A 19,310-nucleotide genomic window follows, 5' to 3' on the forward strand; every position below is an offset into this window, starting at 1 on the left:
TACAGTGACATATTACAGCTTTGTTTACAATTATCCCTGCAGCTATAAAGGTTAGAGATGAGATCATCACCTGGCTAGAAACAGAAAAATACAATCTTTTTTAAGCAGTGAAAAGATCCTATCCAATCATTACCAGGTCATGCTAACAGCACTCTTCTGTGTGGACTTTGTTACAGAGTAAAGACTCAAAGCCAAAAATTTCCAGTATTAGCTAGGTTTTCCCGAGCTCTGAGCAAGCACAGACACGTAAAAAGCTATTTAAAAGGAAACTGTATTGTCTATGATATCACGAGACATGTCTGCAGTTGATTTAAGCTGCACAAGAGAGCGAGATGTTCAGCAGATACAGCAAGGCTGAATATATTATAGAAAAGTTTTTCATGAAACGGGTTAAATTTGGAAATGTTAAGTAAGGATCTACAGTCTCAAGAAGATTGCTGTTCTTAGTCAGCAGTGCTAATCACTAATATAAAATGCAAAACTGATCATTTGGTCTGTGTTTTAAAATACTAGCAAACCCTTCTTTACAGCTATTTCTCATGGCAGGAAGACTAGAAACAGTATTTAAAATGCTCATCTCAAATCTTCCTATATCATAGTTCCTAAAAAGAAATTGGAATTTGTTAAAATCAGCATAGGCAGTTTGAAGCTTTACAAATACCAGATTGGAAATCATCCACACAAATCTGATTGATGGATCTCTTCTGACACCGTTTACCAATGATGTAACAGTAACCTTTCATTACTTTGAAGAGTTTTGAAATGCATCTGTAGACATTTCTGAGGGTGTGAAGCAATCTTGTGCATAGCATTCTTTTCCAAACATGGTTTATTATCAAAGTGTTTTGTGATTATTTATTTTTTATTTAATGGGAGAATCTACGTTCGGTCTACGTTCCTACCCTCACCTATGGCCATGAACTTTGGGTCATGACCGACAGGACGAGATCCCGGATACAAGCGGCTGAAATGAGCTTCCTCCATAGGGTGGCCGGGCACTCCCTTAGAGATTGGGTGAGGAGCTCGGCCATCCGGGAGGAGCTCGGAGTAGAGCCGCTGCTCCTCCACATCGAGAGGAGCCAGTTGAGGTGGCTCGGGCATCTATACCTGATGCCTCCTGGAGGCCTTCCTCGGGAGGTGTTCCAGGCACGCCCCACCGGGAGGAGGCCCAGGGGACGGACCAGGACACGCTGGAGGGACTATGTCTCTCGGCTGGCCTGGGAACGCCTTGGGCTCCCCCTGGAGGAACTAGAGGAGGTGTCTGGAGAGAGGGACGTCTGGGCGTCTCTGCTGAGTCTGCTGCCCCCGCGACCCGGTCTCGGATAAGCGGAAGACGACGAGTACGGGAGAATAAACTAAACTTCTGCTTATTTCCCAGCTTCTGAAATCTTCATATAAGTAACAGTAGTTTTAGGAACAGCTTGTCTATACCAGTGTCCAACTCAAAAAATAACAGTAGCAGACAATGGCAACCCAGACTGCATTTGATATCCATTTACTAATCTAGTTTTAGTTTGTTTTTTTTGATAATTCTAGCAAAAATGTGCTCTGGTAAAACATTTTGAATCTAACTTTAATCCCAATATTCCCACTTGGGTCTTTAAAACTCAAAATGCAGTTCCAGACCCGGCCTAAAAAACTATTGAAGTAAATTATAACACCAGACTTTTCACCAATTCCAACTTTTTTTAATCCAAGGTAGTGATTATTGAAAATATCCACGACGTCACTGGTACTTCACAAAAATGTTCTTGTAAGTTTGAATGTGCAAAAAAGGGCAAATGGTGCATAGTGCAGCTGCATTAGTTTGTTGTTTTATAAATGTGCATGTCCTTACTCATTCACATTTTGCTTTCACATTAAAGTGTAACACAGACTCATTGGGCCTCAATTATGGTTGCCAAGCAACAGCGTTCCCCTGACTTTCTCCACTTGAGCACAATCCGTTCCGTATCATATACTTGACTTGTGCAGCCGGCGCCATAAACCCATCACGGCTGAGCCAAGGCAACTCAGGGTATGTACGCTCCATATGACTGGCAGATTGAATTATTTGTGTGCTTTGTGTAGAGCTCTCAATGGTAATGACGTTGTTCTCCTTATGCACAAGGGAAGAGATGTGGGAATGCACAGAGACCTTGTGCTGATTTAATTCTTAATATTAAAGCTTATTTTAATGTAAATGTTAACCAATGGCAATAGAAAACCTGCAGATTGGTTCCATTTCTCTCTCTTCTTTTCCTTATTATCGTCATCCTGTTCTGTGTTTTCCATCATTTTCCCTCTGTCCACATTATTGCTCTGGCTATGTAATGAAAAGACCATTGCAAAATGATAGGTGAGTCCGACCACAGCTCCTGACATGTTATTGGCCAAAGCGGCAACAGCATTACAGTCTGAGCCTCCAGGGACCTTTAAAGGATGCAGAGCCACAAAAAATACTCTAATCTAGCTGCTATAACTCCAAGGCAGCTGGAAAAACAGTGTACACCTTGGTGTGATTCACAGGTCTGCCAGATGTCTTCCCAAAGCAAAGATCTTATCCATGTATACACTCTCTTTCCCAGTACACATGACTACTGTATGCTTGAAAGATGCTGCACATAGGTGATCGTTATCGATTTAAACAAACCCTTTGTGGCATGCATATGTATTTAGCCTTTTTTTAATGTTAGATCTGTAAATAAAATAACCAAACAAAAAAAAAATAAAACATAATAGAACCGTCTGGTTGAAATACAAAATGCTGTGTGTGGCCAAAAAAGAAACAGGATTATGCTGCTGGGATCCCTTTTTTAAAGCAGCTACACGGTCAAAGCTGATGAAGTGACAGATGGACCCAAAGGGCAATTCTGGTAATAAACTTTTTAGTTGCAAAAGATATTAGGCTGGGGTGTTGGTTCTCCCTTTGTCAGGACAAGGATCCTAAACAAATAGCCAGAACTCACTGGGCAACAATCCCTTATTGAGCGTGTTGTGCATGGACATGTTGAGATTAAAGCATTCACTAGTGATAAATAGAGCAACAGAAAGCGTCAAGATATCAGCGTATATACAGTGGAGAAGACCAGAGAAACTAGCAGCCTAAAAACGAAAACCTTTGGGATTTAGGCAAGTTCAATCAAAATACCAGCAAAGATTTTGTCAGCTGACCTGCTTAAATAAAAAAAATATTTTAGTAGCTTAGTATCAGGTGCCAAAAATACCACAATTAATACATCAGTATAATTGATTTGCTGCAATAAAATACTTTTATGTAACTACATTTCATGAATAAATGTAATCTGATTATTTAAATTAATAAATATTTAATAAGCTAAATGAGAAATAAATGAAAATTTGAATTTATTATTTATTAAAAGCATATTAGTTTTATGATTTGATGGTGCCTTTGTTAAGTGCTCTATGAAATATTTTCAGCTGTCACTGTGGCATGTCAAACAGATCCTAACATCTGATTGGTTAACCTGCACACTAAGTCAACCTATGTTCAGTTTTTTTTAGAGGTGTCAAACCTAATTACAAAAAGGCCAAAACCTGAAACATGGACCACGTTACAGGCCAAACAGGATAAATGTTCATTTGTATTGGCTTTGTGCTTAATTCAGTACAGGAGGGAATAAAATATGTAAACCAGCTGACAGAAATCATATTGTAAATGCTAATGATGCCTTCTGCTATAATTTATCAACTAGTTTGGAGGTTCCGGATCAACCTGAATAACTAACATTTTATTCTGTGTAAAATGAACTACTTGGTGTGATTTGTGAACCTGGCCAACATGGGTTTTAGCAGGTTTTAGAACAATATGCCACTCACTGCTTCCTCTTAAATATGCCATGAAAAACACATTGCAGTTTTAGAGAGGCTATCTTCCATTGGTGTTTGTATTGCTTTACTTAATTGAAAATAAAGAAGGCAAATTGCTGATTATGTAATGCATGTTTTTGAGATAAGTGCTGAAAGCCATTGTTGGTCCGGTGCTGCCTGCAAAAGAAGAAATAAGAGAAAAGTCTGTTGTGCACACACTCTCTCTCTCTCTCTCTCTCTCACTCACTCACTCGCTCACTCACTCACTCACTCACTCACTCACTCACTCACTCACTCACTCACTCACACGCACGCACGCACACAGATGAGACACTGACAACCTCAGCTTACCTCATATCAGCTATTCAAACCTGGAGGGTACAGGTACGCATGCATGAATTATGTAACCAGCCGGGTTGCTTCAGACACGTGCGTGCAGCAGAGGGGGGGTTGTGTTTTTGTGTGTTAGGCAGTCGCAGAGACAGACGGTTTGACCATCATCTGTCAGGGTGTGGATGAGCTGGCATCTGACAGCCAACGAGCCAGGAGATAATGGACGGGTTTAGTGCTTCCTGTGAAATTGGGCCGGCAATGATTTTAGTGAGCCGGTGGGGAGCGCCTCTCGAACATCCCTCTGCCTGCATCCATTTTTCTCTATCTTTAATCTCTCTGTTCGTCTTTCTCTCTCCCTCCATCTCACTGTCTTACCCCCCACTCACCCCCACCACACCTTGTCTCTCGCAGTCTCTCAGCACTATCTTATCGACTGACACAAATACAGCTGTGTGCATCTACTGTGACTGTATGCCTGTGTGTGTGTGTGTGTGTGTGTGTTTCCCTCTGTATGGAGCATCTCCCACATAGACTGCAAATGGGTTTCACAAACACTTATCAAGACTGACTTCCTATCTCCTGTGAAAAGTATTACTTGTGCCAAAAATAGTCCCTCCAACAACTCTGTGGATGTACGAAGCGTCCCTTCAGCTTAGTTTGTGACTAACTCTTCCTTTGTCTTTAATATCACTGATCTGATTGGCATGTGCACGGCAGCATTGACCAGAACCGAACACCTCCGCAGGCAGTAGGCTACCTATGAAGTCTCATTTCTCAGTACTTAGTCGGTTAAATTACCAAAAATGCCAAGGCTTGGAGATATGAGCCTGCGGAGTTTATTCATGAACTTCAATCCAAGTAAGAAGTAAATAGAAATTTTTGTTTGTGGTACTCACACCAAAGGAAGATGACATTTGAAAAATTCAGCATGCAACAAGGCCTTGAGAAGGTCATTGGAACTCCAGTACAGTGTTATGCCAATCCTTGATAAATTCTGGCTTTTCTTTAAAAGGTTTTGATAGATTTGGAAACTGCTGAAGCCAATTTGTTGATTTAGCTGATATTTTATTTTTGCCTTCTCTAGATTTTTTTTTTTTGTATGAGATATTAAGATGGCACAACAGCACACTTTACTAGTTCCTGCCAGTCCTTTACTGTTAAACATATTCCAATAGTAGTGGATGATTGCTGATAAAGCCTATTTATATCTCTAAACTGTAACAGCTTTATTAAAAAAAAAAAAAAATGATAACCTGTAGTTTCATAAACCTTTTGGGTGCCAGTGAATTTTCAGCACCTTTTAATATTTCAGACACTATGTTGAAGAATATATTTAGTACAAAGAATAACTATGCCTGTTTATGCCCAAAGAGCCACAAGTGTGGCTGCAGATTTTTTTTCTGACATTGCTGATTTATGAGCCTTTTCAGTGGCTCACTCAACTGCCTTACCACAGTTATGTTGATTAATTTTAGATTAAAAAAAACAGGCCTTTGAAAATTATTCTAAAGCCAAGAATCTTGAAACAAATTTTGAATCAGTGATGGAAAGGATGCTGGTTATAGTTTTTCAAAATGCAGCTTACTTTTTTTCAAATTATGGTGAAGCTAAAAACTTGGTTTTGATTACATTGAAATGTAAGAACCTTCACTTCTAACTTACAACCTTACAGAGTGTTTACTGACAAACATTAGGTAATTGGCTCAGTTAAATCCACTTCTGTGTAATCAAAGTGTTAGAGGATCTCTATATACAGTCATTCAGAAAAGAAAATACATCCTCTGTAAGTGTTATGCATTTGGACATCATAAAACAGATCTGGTCTTTACCTGCTTCACCAGTTATTTTCATCTCTACTCTCAGGTGTCATTCCACTCTGTCATTTTAAGCAAAAAAGTATGAGTAGGAAAACAAAGCTCACCCATATGTTCTAATAGCTTGTAAAACGTCTAATTTAACTCGCCTGTTTCCTGTTTGACTTTATCCATTCATTGTTGTACAGGTGCTCAGGTTCTGTGGACATAAAATAGGCCCAATTTATGAATGAGTAAATGTTTTATTTCAATCCATTTTATAATATCCAACCCCATTTTTTGCCACCTATACTCTCAATCATTTGTTGACTACCTTTTCTTTGTTTCCATGCGCTTCCTAAATCATCACGTCTCCACTCCCATGCTTGAAGGTTAGGTGGGAGATATTTATGCTTATATTATTTGTTCATGATCACCTAATCTTAGTTTCACGTTATCTGTTCAAAATATATTGATACAGAATTCTTGTGGTTTATTGGGATGCAACTTTGCAAATCTAAGTTGTACTGTCAAGTTCCTTTTAGAAAGAAGATATTTTCTTTTGGTAGCCCTTCCATACAACACATACCTTTTCTGTTTTGTTTTGCTACTTTTAGTTTCAGAAGCTTTACAATTTATGTGTTTCTTGCCATTTCTCCTCACACTGGATGGCATAATCTAGGAATGAATTTGCTGAGAAGTTCTCTCTTAGGTAGATTACCAGCTACCCTAAATGTTTTCTACTTCTAAATATTCTTTCTTACTGTAGAATAAAAGACACCTAATTGTTTGGAAAATGCCTTGAAACCCTTCCCAGATTGATGGCCAGAAGAATTGATTCTCTATGGAGACAGTTTTTTTCTTGTAGACCTCGCAACTTTGACACACACCTGTGTGCTTTAGGCCAGCAATCAGCCAAATCTCACACTTTCATAGAAGTGGTATCACTTGCTGATGATCAGTTCATTGAGTGCATTTGATTAGCAATCCCTGGTTGCAACTTTCCCTCACAAATGATATGGAAGCAGCAAGGATGCAATTAATGATATACAGTTTGAATTACTTTTGTGAGAAAAGTTTACCTAATTAAAAAAATGAATGAAATTATCAGACAGTCAAAATCTATTGAACAGATCATTCTCACATGTTTCAGAAAGAACCCTAAAGAAAACTGCAGAGATATGCGTGTCTCTCAACAGAACCAAGAGTAAAGAGTACTGAATATATTCAGAAGACAAACCATACTGGCTTTGTGTAGATCCACATTATGAAGGAATGTTTAAAAATGCCAAGGTCAAAAACTTTAGTAAACAGCTTTGTGTCCATGTATTTAATTAGAAGGAAGACACAAGCTTTTTAGATTTGCTGGTGTACCTCCCTACCTTTGGTGAAGTGAACCTTTAAAATTATGCCACCTAATATCAAACATTCATACAAAAACATACAATTTCCTGCTGGCTCCCCCCCCAGTGTTTACCTCTGCTGACAGACAGGTCTCCATCGACCTGTCGACTCTAGGGACCTGAGTAGAAGCACCGCGCCCAGGCTGCTCTATCGGGAAATTGACCACCAAACAATTACTCCCGCTAATTACGTAGAAGCTGCATGGGCACCGCTACTGAGGGTGCTTTTGTGGATGGAGGAGGGTGGGGGTTGGGGGATATAGTAGAGAGGAAAGTAACGGACTCAGAAGAGGGAGGGAAGGTGGAATGTTTCCATAGTTACCTAATTGGACGTGTCCCCATCATGTTGAATTAAAGCACATCATCCTCTTTCAGCTATTTTGGCCCATCATTTCAAAGGCTGCCTTTCTTCTTCCCACACCACATAAAAAGGACATTGTGTGCAAAAAATGTTGTTTTTGCAGCCCCAATTACCTTGTTGTAATCTTATCTAAGCTTAAGGCAGCAGTAGACTGAAGCTTCTTTGTCCTCTTTGTGCTCCCAGAAAACAGGAGTAGGCACTCATCCCGCTATTTGGAGTCTGTCGAAGGAAAATGTCTTATTTGTTCCATGTTTGTTTTCCTGGCTGCACAATTCCATGACGGTGTAAATGTGACTGCAGTTTGGGAAACTTTATCAGTGAGTTCAGTCTTGTCTACATCTGTATAGGTTTGATTGTGTGAACTGTGATAGAGTTCAGCAAGTGTTATCACTCTGATAGGGTTCCAGGTTTGTAGAATCAGATATCCTTTGTGCCGATGCGGGAATGAGATAGGGAAGGATGTGAGAGAAGTAGTTGTTTGTTTAGATGGCAGTAACAAAATTCACATTCACTGTGTGAGTTTGTGTTTACGTTTGTTTGGTGTCCTTGACCCCAGCCCGAGGGGGTCCAGGCTTGTGACGGGCTTGTTCTATGGCAGTGCGTCAGCCTGTGTTGCCCTGCAGGCACAGCTGTATTTCTATCACTGCTAGAGTATGAGAACCACCTTCTTCTGTCTTGTTTTCTTTACGTTTATTCAGACTTTTTTCATGTAGAAGGTGGTCGGCTCTGGAGCGGAGTTGCCCGATCTAAAAAGCAGCAAACCCAAACAGAGAAATCTCTAACACTCTTTTACTCACTGCTCAAATATTGACTTGATCACAGCATTTTGGCCCATCCAGCCTTCATCACATGTATGAGCGGCATCACACTTCTATATATAATCAGATTTCCCCGTCTCAAAAAGGAGACAGTGCTCTTTCCACTATCTTAGTGTTTGCTTCAGAAGAACAGCTCCTTTTCACACTAAAGGCCAAGAGATAAGAACAAAAGCAAAACAGTGCAGACATGTTGAACTCCAGCCACAGTCCTCTAAGGTCTGCCCAACCACAGAGAGAGATAACCTGCCTGTTCCTCCGCCAAGTGTTCAAACTCGCTGCTTACTGTTAAGCCAAGACAGAGAAGCGGGAAACGGTGGGGGGAGCTTTCATTGAGGGGTAAAAGAGAGAGAGAAAGGTTTTTCCTTTGAGAGCATCCTGCTATTATTCTGCCTCAGGCGCAGAGCATTGAGAAATGAGTGTTCTGTGTTTATGGGACCGAACACAAAACACTGTGTACACACGCCCATGCTGGTACACACGCGTGCACTCAAAGACGGGCAACGGCATATCAATGAGTGGAAGCAGGTAAAGGAGGAAAATAAAAAAACGTCAGGCAGAACATGAGGACAACCAATCAGTGATAACTTGTTTCTCAAGGGTGGAAATTGAAACTGGCACTTTGCGTTGTTGTGGTGACATTTTAGACTGCATACAACATTGTGGAAATGTCTGCAGTACCTTTTTGGCATGTGAGGTTTTAATCATGATTAGACGATCTGCTTTAACACACACTGAGAGACGGTTAAAGTAGCTTCTTAATTTTCTTTCTAAAGCTATCTTTGTGTTGACGTCACTGAGTTGTAGTGAAATGCTTCAAGCACTCTGCTTTAATGGCACCATCAGGATACATTGTCCTTCACATTTTGTCACGGAAAATTGATTATTTCTCTCCCATCAGTCTACATACAATTCCACACAATGGCAAAATGTGTTGACTTTTCTGCACATCCTCACTGTGCAGCAGTGATAGCCTTGCATGTTTTTTAATCATTTCTATAGGCTTAGCAAAACCTTGGAAAGAGCTGCCATTCTTCTGAAACTCCAAAGCTCAATCTGGTAAGAAGAAGATTGTCACTATACAACCGCTTTCACGAGAATCTTTACAGAGTTCACGTCTGTACTTTCAGGGTGTGACTTTAAAGCTTTCCTACCTTTCCTAGCAGCTGGTTGTTCTCTCCCTTTATAGTGAAGAAGATAAAAACAATCCCTGCTTCAGCACTGCTCAAACTTTTATAAGTCCTTCATCTTGACAGACATTTTATAACAACTGGACTTGGAACAATTAAACTCACCATATCTTTGTTCATTTAAACAAAAACAAAAGCATCATTGGTTAAATGATACAGTTTTATTTTGTTTTCCATTTTTACTCAGAGGTTGAAATTTTAAAGTTTGAAAATGTAATAGTTAACAGGGTTTGCTAGAAGTTGGAATTGAGAGTGGGAATGGTTTATTTGCAGCTCTGTTTGTATATTAAATCAACATATATATATATATATATATATATATATATATATATATAATGTAACCCTTATACACTCTGTTGAAAAAAACATGTTTCATTGATAATGAATGTTTTTAAAGAAGTAGTAGTTTTTTTCTAGCAGAAAATTATTGTAATTCATTTCTACATCAAAGCATGTGAAAAAAAACCAGAATGAAAGTGCGTGCAGCTAGTTGATATTTTCAGAGAGTTAATGCGAGTATTGTTAAACTTTGATGTGAGTATTAGGAAAGGTAGCCTAAGTACCACCATTGCCATGGCTCTAGTCCATTTCCTTATAGGCACTTTCTTCTATTTTGGACAGACCTGTTTTACTTGGACATTCAATCAGTGACTTAATTTGGGCCCAGATGGACACCAGTCAAGTTGTAGAGGCTCAGCATGAAACAAATGGATCCACCAAGTTTTATATATGATTCTCTGGATGCATGAAGATGTCTAGGAGAGAAGGATTGATTTTTTAAGTAGATTATATAACACAACTTTTAAGATTGAGGGATTGACTAAATAAAAGAAAAGTATATGACACCAATTTTCAAAAATGAGGGTGATGTACAGATGAGGTTGATTAGCCATACCATGAAGGTAGGTTTATGTTTGAGGTTATGATCAGTGAGCAGTATGGTTTTCAAACAGAGAATGAGCACTACAAGGTGTGGAATGGTGTTAATGGAGCATTGATGGAAAATTAAAGAAAGGGTCAGAAGTTGCACTATATATATATATATATATATATATATATATATATATATATATATATATATATATATTATTATTATTTATTTTGCTAAAATAGAAAACGCAAATGACAAAGAGCTGGGAGAGTACCGGAGTGTGCTGCAGGACATGGGCAGTAAGACTGTGATATATTTTTGTTGCAGTTGTGATAGGAAGGTTGACATATAAATTCAGGCAAAAGTTGCTATGTTTGCAAGCTACATTGTGAACTTTAGTGAGAGGCACTGAGCAGGTGGAAGAGAGTCAAAAGAGGTGGAGGTGTGATCTAAAAGAGGGATGAAAGTTGGTAGAAGATTGGTTGAAGGTGGACCAGTTCAAGTTCTTGGGGTTAACTATCTAAAGGAATGGGCAGTGAATAAGAAAGTTAAAGAAAAGAGTAAAGGTAGGATGGAGTGGAAGGAGATTCAGGAGGTTTGAAATGGTGGCACGGATATCCCTAAATAAAATACATTGCTACTAATTGCATTCAGAAGTCAATTATCAAATGGATTTGACCTTTTTTTACTTTTTAATCTAGATGTTCTGCGATGGCCTCAGAGTTTTGTTAGAGAACATTAGTGAGCAAACAGCATCATGAAGACCAAGGAACCAGTGGGGAGGTTTACAGATTCATGTTAGAAAACAAACAATTTGAGCACTTAATGGAGTACTGTTAAAACCATCATCTAAAAATGAAGACAGTATAGGACAACTGCAAACCCACCAAGATATGATCCACCACCTATTCTGACAGAGAAGCCAAGAGGCACCTGGTAACATGATAATTTATAGACATACACAAAGCCATTGTTGAAAGAAAGCCCTGAGAAGTCCCATTTGAAGTTTACCACAAGCAATGTGGGGAACATTTGGAAGAAGGTGCTCTGGTCAGATTAGGCCATTGAATGTTTTGGCCTACATGCAAACCTCTATAGAGAAAAACACTGCATTTGTGTTTGTGACAAAATGTTCAAGTTCAAGAGCAGTCCTTTCTTTTGCTAGGCACTTTGAATCTCTTAATTATTCTCTTAAGACTCTGGAATACTGTACCATACATATTTAATTAAAAGCCAGGCAACTACTTGAGCATAAACTGGTCTGTAATCACAAAAGACATTTAGAATTGTATGAAAACCATTGAAGGTTCAAGTGCTCAGCAAGCTGCCATGTAATTTATAACATACAAGTGGATGAATCACTTGTAACTTTTCAAGCTTTTTCTTTAATGCCGTTGTGAGATTAGTTCTATGACTTAATCATTGTTCTCATTGTGTGATTAATCAATTATAATCTGTAATAACAGCAATGACTTTTTCTTCAGAAACTATTGTAAGCTATACATTCTCAGAACGTTAGCTTGTCTAGAACCCTAAAGATATTTACACCAACCTCAGCTTTATACTGAAATGTAACTCTGTGTAAGCATGAAAGCAAAGTGTAATTAGTATTTCGTTGGAGCCTCCCATGCAGTAATGAGAGTAACAGCAGAAGACCTCCTGACCTCTTACTCTGACCTGTTAATTAAACATGTCAGACACCTATCAGCAGCTACATCAAGCTGCAGAAAAAGGCAGAAATTGCTGCTGCTTTCTGTTCTGCCATTATTGAGACTTAACTCTTCCCGCTGTCTGTTTTCAATGAGGGATGTCAATCCATTGTTGCGGAGCGGGCGAGGACAGTGGCCAAGCGTCTGTGCATTATTCATGCTGCTTGTAAATTGGCCAGCTGCAGCATGCATCAGTGGAACTGCTCCTGGTTTGAAACGCTCTTTCCCTTGCGGCGCAGTGGGGCCGCTGCCGAGGAACTCCAGGTTTCCAGTGGCGTCGTTAGGTTCAAACCACCGTTTCATTTTGTTTTCCCATCATCTATAACTCTACAGCAGAGTGCTTTCATGCCTGTTTTCCTGATGTGCTGTATACTGAATTATACAATATGCACAGCCTCCATTATCCCACCTGTTCACTCATGTATTGCCAATGTGCCTTTTCTCTTTTTTCTATATAAATCTGTGAAAGTGCCAGTGGGTCTAATGCAATTCTGAATTATTGGGACTTGGCTAACTCTCCCATATTGCCTCCAAGCCCAAACAGATTTTGAAGCAGAACCCAATAAAGCCTCAGTGATTTATGGACTGCATTTATTCTCCTGTATAGGTATCCATTTTGTTTTAAAGCAATCTTGAGAGGAGTGTATCTTTGGAGTGATGGGGTGAATGTTGCTGATTGTTTTCTCATTCAGCAAAGGTGGAGTAAAAAACAAATTGATGCCATTAAATTTAATGGAAATGTCTGCTGTGTGAGAGAATGACATTCAAACAAAAGTTCTGTATTTGCGATGAAAACAAAACACAAAATAATACCTCTTCTTCCTTTCCTCTCTTTTTCTCTGCCTCTTCACATGTCTTTAGATAACAAAAACGCCCCTGCTGTCAGTCTAAATGGTTTTATATTCATTCTGGGAGGAGCCTACGCTCGAGCCACAACCATCTATGACCCAGACAAAGGCAACATCAAGGCTGGACCCAACATGAATCACTCTCGGCAGTTCTGCAGGTAAGAGATAATTAATGTAGTGGCACCATATGCAAAGTGGGGGGGAATCCCCAGTGTGGAAGTGTAAAGATTTCTTTAGAAGCTCACACAGCAGATCTGACCTGCACAACGCTTCAAAAACCACTCTGGCATTATTGTAAAACTCAGGCTCATTAGTAATCCGCCAGTCTTTGTGTTGGCACGCTGGTAAAAGGGCTGCGGAGGGAAAATGTACTCGGGCCATTTAATTAAATCGTGAACAAAGCCTGTTGTGAGCCGACCGTGTTTTCACAGCGATGCAGTTCAGCAGCAAAACTTTGCCCTTGGTGGAAAAATCCAATTCACTGGCGTGATTTTTAGAATGGCTTGAATAGTAACGCTGCTGTGTCATGCTGAGAGAAAGAAAACATCCGTTCAGTGGCGGACTGTTTTATCAAATCAGTTCCCATTCAGACTATTTTGATTATTTTTGTGACATTTAAATTATTTTATTTATTTGTATATATTATTTATTTTGTATTATTTGTAGGAGCAGCAGTTTTAGGCTGAATCCCAATTCCAAAGGTTACTCCCTTGGCTCTTAATTTAGTAGTGGCTAAAATATCCCAGTCAGAAATGGGACGCTCCTTCAAGGTGTTACAGATCAACAGTATTAGAGATGCACCAATCAGGTTTTTCCATTCCGATGCTGATTTTCAGTTTTCTTTGAAGTCTGACCTACTGATGCGTTATTTTTTTTCTTTAACTAGGGAAATCTGATAAAATTGCGATTTTACTGTTAAAAAAAAAAAGTGTATTTATATATTTTTGTCATATTACCCACCCCTATGTCAAAGTGGTTATTGTGAACTAAATGATCAAATGTTTACATTTTTGAGTAGATTTGCCTTTTGCCCCTTAGGCAACCAGCGCGGTCAGGTCAGATTTGAGGGAAGGAATAAGAGAAGGAAAGTAAGATACCCCTCCTGTTGCATAACTGACTTTGACTTAATGACTAAACATCCCACATCTGAGTGTAAGCAACAAAGTGGAAAGGCCACAAGGGTTTGAAGGAGACAAAGATGGCAGGTGGAGCAAGAAAACATAACACAACAATGAAACAAAGAATAATAAACAAAAATAGAAGATGATCAGAAAAAAATTCAGAGTCAAAAATGAAATGGATACATGATCTAATTGTGTCTAATGCACCAATTTTCATTCAAGTAGCACAGTTCATAATTTTGGATCTAATTGTGTCCTAAGTATGTAATTGTGAGTATACTTATGTGACTGAGTGTATTTCCAAGCACACTTCCTATACCTTCGTTTCCAAGAGAGCCCTTGAAAAACAGCTCGTTTAAAGGCTAAAGAGCAGCGTCCCTTAGCTGTCCCCTGACTCCACAGAAACAGTCGGGGCACCCTGTCCCTTAGAGATGTAGGGTTGAGATTTTAAAAATGGGGGTGGGCATAAGTTTTGTGCTATCAAAGAGAAAAAGCTTTCTCTCCATTTAGGAGCTCATAATAGCCATTGAAATGAAAATTAACAGCAATGGGATCACATGTTAATATCCTCGTCAAGCTGAGCCACTGAGGCGCAGTTTACTCAATAATAAACTCACTTTTTAGTTGTTTTTTTTTTTTTTTTTTTCTTATTGCAGACATTGAGAGGAACATAAAGTGCAGGGATGGAATACATTGGGGGGGGGGGCAATTACAGACTGTGATCTTATGGGCAGAATGTGCAGCATAAATCATGTTGTCAGAGTTATTGATAAGCTGCACTAGCACACGGCAGGCAGCTGTTCTGCTACATTTAACTAAGTCTGACAACGGAGAGAGGAAAGGATGCGGGGAAGGAGCGAAAACAACAAACTCATTGTTGCGGGGAGAGAGTCGCTCAGACGCTTGGAAATCACTGCAGTGAGCACTTCTGCACCAAGGATAAAACTTGGCAGGTCATCATGCAGGAAAGCTGATATTCCTACCCTCTCCACTGGATCAGCTGAGCAGATTCAGGCTGTCGGTAATAATCTTTCTACGTTCCAGCAGCGCGATGGCTTCCTGGTTGTTGTTTGCTATGCGTGCGTGTTTTTTTTGGGTTTTTTTTAGCGTGCACCTTATGTAAATGCAGATCGTTCCAAAGCCCGATAGGAGTACAAAGCTCTAATCAGCTTACAGCCCAAGTTTTAATCCTTTCCACACACAAACTCCTGCTTCTTTTTCTCATATCAAATAAGCACATTTGTACAGATATTTGTTTTTTCATTAGTTTTTTTCCTTGTGCCCTCGAGAGGTAATGTAATGTGTGCTTTTACTTTAGTTTCCTGCACTGGAACTGCTGGCTGCTGTCATATGATCGCAGGCACAGCCCCCAGCACGGCAATCAACATGTTTGCATAGATGAGGGTCTCCATTATCAGATGATCAACTACATCAGCTGTGTTACTGCTGCCAGGACTCCAAGCTATCTCATTTCAAAGCCTTAGCCGTAATACATAAAGCTACTTAGAAACACTGATGACCTCTAATCACTGCTTTGCCCTGACAACTTGTTCTTAACCAGCTGGGTTATTTTTAACAAAGTGTTACCAGTCTATTGGTAATACTGGTTCCAAACATCAGGAACAGGAGCAGTCTTCTGAGCTGCTATTAACAGAGACATACAGAAGCAGCTGAACTGGGTGTTTTTACTCTACAACCCTGAGGACACTTGAAGAGCACATTCAGGCTGCTAGTGTTTTCGTTTTAGCACTTTCCAAACAAGTAAAGCAGAACTTATTGGCTTTTTCTCTGAGTCAAATTCCACCTCTTCACCTGATTTCATACATTCAGCTTGAAGTTTTTAACTTCACACAGAATTAGATAAAGATTAATTTGAAAAAGTCGGCTCTCTTGGGTCCAAAAAGGTTGAAAGGACATGGAAATCCAATTGTATGCTCTCTAAAACAGTTGGCTGCATTTTCTATGAGTATTCCACATTGATGTTTGTAGGTTCAAGGTTTACATTAGTTGGTTTTATTAAACTCCAAAAAAGAAAATGTAAGTTATATTTGAATAATTTGAGTGTAGTCTAAACGCAATCTAACTGCACTGTTCTGTCTGCAGTCCAGTCTGTCATCCAGTCTAACACCGAGGTACTTAAATGTTATTTTTATCCTGGGAGAAGAAGTGGAGGAGTTTGACATGCTGCTGGTTCTCCCAAAATCTAGTCATCTCTTTTGCCTATATTTTTGTATTTATTGATTATTCCGACACCCTGCCACAAAGCGGTCCACCAGCTCTCCGTACTTAGCTTCTTGTCCATTCAGATTATAAAAGAAAAAGGTCCAGATTGGGAGGTAGTTTTTGTTTACTTGTGACTATTGGGGGGATTATGCTGAGAGAGTGCCAAACATTAGAGATTGAACTTGTTTTTCAGCCTTATAAATCATTTATATCAGTTCAAACTTGTCTATAGCTCATATTTTCTGTTAGATTTTAAATAATTGAGCTTTGTTTACTGCTCTCTGTGGGGAAGAAGAGAGTTAATTCCTTCAGTCGAAATCATATTTTAGAGTTTTGAACTATTTATTTCGAGGCACAAATTGAAAAACAACCACATTATCTTTCATGGTTAATAGATTTTTATTTAAGAAACAAGACATACTGCTGATGCTTTGGTGTGTTTGTGTCAGTAATTATCACTGTTTTTGGATATGTTGGACCAGCTTTTTTTTATTGACAAATATCTGAAAAAGTTTGTTTTTAAAACCTTGATATACCTTGTTGCCAATAGCCAGCTTGTCAAATTCATGCAGTTTCTGAAAAAATGCTGAAGAATCTCTCTAAAAACATTAATTTTTCAGTTATTTTATCACTGTTCCATCTGTATTTTTTTATCCAGTTTGATTATTTATGGGATTAAAGTGACCTTTTTAACTCACATGTGCAGATCTGCATGGACAGTGAGTTAACATTTATGAAAAGTTTGCACAATTACACCCTTTTTTCAGGGCTATTTTTCTTCTACATGATCCAATCTAAATACCCAAAACTGTGTTTAGCAACTCAATCCTGCTTAGTTCATTTCAGTGTCTTGTTGTCTCCCTGCTGTGCAGTGCTGTCGTTCTGGATGGTAAGATCTACGCCACTGGAGGTATCGTGAGCAGCGAGGGTCCGGCCCTTGGCAACATGGAGACGTTTGACCCTTGCACCAACATGTGGACGCTCCTCCAGTCACTGCCCTGCCCGCTCTTCAGACACGGCTGCGTGGTCATTAAGAAGTACATTCAGAGCGGCTGACGGCAGCCCGGACGGGATCGTTCCGAGTCGCAGCCAAACACCAGCCGAACTCCTGTTGTGGGATGATGTGTGACGGCAGCTCAAAGCCGGGCCGGCCGACCGTTTGGTCAGTCGGCATCGATCCACGCGGCTTACCCTGCAAACTCGCCACCCACCAATGAAACAAAACCCTGTGCAGAATGTACTCATGCTCTACATGCTACTTAGCCATGCCAGGTGACAATGCCTAACCTCGAGTGCTGTACGTGTCATGGTAGTAGTTCATCCTCTCATCCAACAGGCACAGGGACCCTCTTAGTAACTTATAAGTGTTTCAGTTTATTTAAGTGAAGTTGTCTTTTCAGTTGTCTCTTCCAGATCTTTGTGAATCCACCACTTTCCTTGCCTCTGAGCTCAGTGAACACCATTGCAGGTCCATGCTTTTGTCATTTTGAGTAATACTGTTCACCAGGTGTAGGTTTCATAGAAGTGTCTTTGTGGTGTGAGGACAGTTCTGAGTAGTGATATTTACAGGACCTGAAGGATGACGGAGCCAAGCAGGACTGCTTTACTCTTTATCTTTTGGTTGGAGGAGTTTCTTCTCTCCACTGCGTGTGGATTTATGAGGTAGTTCCAGAACCAGATTGTGAACTCTCTATGACCCAGTTTTATTTGATCAAATCATTAAACATAGGAGAAGGTGATCAAATCTGGGTCACACTGGGTTCACTGTGAAAAAATGTTGATTTCAAGAGTCGAGCTGGAGTTGCACGACAACAAAGGAAAAACAACCTGGAGCCTTCCTCCCTCCTCTGCCTTTACTTTCTGGGACAAAGATTAGATTAAAGGGAGCGGGGAGGAATTCCTCTTTCTGTCGTCGTCTGATCTGATACTGAAGGAAAAAAAGCACAATATTCACCTGTGACTGTCATCATAGATGTTATCTGTTGATTCATGGGTTCTCGTCTTTTATCAGCCCCCACCCTGTTTTCTGATTTATACAGTGTGTTTCATTGCAGCCCACAAATGATGTTGGGTTGGTATTCTGTAAATACAGGAAGGAAATATGTATATTTTACAACCTGAAAGCAATTCTGTATAAATGTTTTTAGAAAAAAAGACTCATAGGCTGGATTCAACATATGTCTGTAAATCTGTACCCAAAAAGGAGAAACTAACAATTATTATTAAACCCTAATACATATACAAGGACATGGATATATTGTCAAATCTGTTTCTGTGTGCAGTCAATTAAAAGGTAAGTTAAACTCTGGTACAGTGCCTTGTGAAAGTATTCATAATCCTTGAACTTTGTTAGAACCAATAATCTTTTGCTGCAGGTAATATGTCTCTTATCAGCTTTGCCCATTTTCTTAAAAGTAGCTCAAGCATCTAATGGAATTTCTTCTATGATTACTCTGCATTTAGCTAAATCCATCAACTCTGACCAGCCTCCCTGTTCCACGTAAAGCCAAACATCCCCGCAGCATGATGCAGCCACCACAATGTACAAAGGACGTTCAGGATTTCTGTGAAACAGGGTTTTTTTGTAGGCTGAAAAGGCTCGATCTTCATCTCATCTGACCAAGCAGCTTTTTTCAGATTTACTGTGTCCCCTACGACGTTACCATGAACCTCTTGACTGCTTCTCATGATTGAACTCTTTGAGCCATACCCATTGCCAGTTGGATGACCTAAATGAAATGCACACCACCTTTTCATATTTGTAAAATATTTTGAGAACTGAAAGTTCTTTAATTGAACAATTGTGTGTGTAATATGAAAAAGGTCTCTCTGC

General features: G+C 39.6%; 1 protein-coding gene across 6 annotated transcripts in view; it reads left to right on the plus strand.

Annotated features, from left to right (window-relative positions):
• LOC124881931 (kelch-like protein 29) overlaps positions 1 to 18,724 on the plus strand; it is a 374,918-nt gene extending 356,194 nt beyond the window's left edge. For all 6 annotated transcript variants that reach the window (XM_047387899.1, XM_047387896.1, XM_047387897.1 and 3 more), the window contains 2 exons: positions 13,147 to 13,291; positions 17,350 to 18,724. In XM_047387899.1, coding sequence (XP_047243855.1) covers positions 13,147 to 13,291; positions 17,350 to 17,533 — 329 coding nt within the window. In that variant the 3' untranslated portion in view covers positions 17,534 to 18,724. The remainder of the gene's footprint in view (positions 1 to 13,146; positions 13,292 to 17,349) is intronic.
• The last annotated feature ends 586 nt before the right edge of the window (positions 18,725 to 19,310 follow it).

The sequence above is a fragment of the Girardinichthys multiradiatus genome, chromosome 15 (assembly GCF_021462225.1).
Source record: "Girardinichthys multiradiatus isolate DD_20200921_A chromosome 15, DD_fGirMul_XY1, whole genome shotgun sequence".
Classification (NCBI taxonomy): Eukaryota; Metazoa; Chordata; class Actinopteri; order Cyprinodontiformes; family Goodeidae; genus Girardinichthys; species Girardinichthys multiradiatus.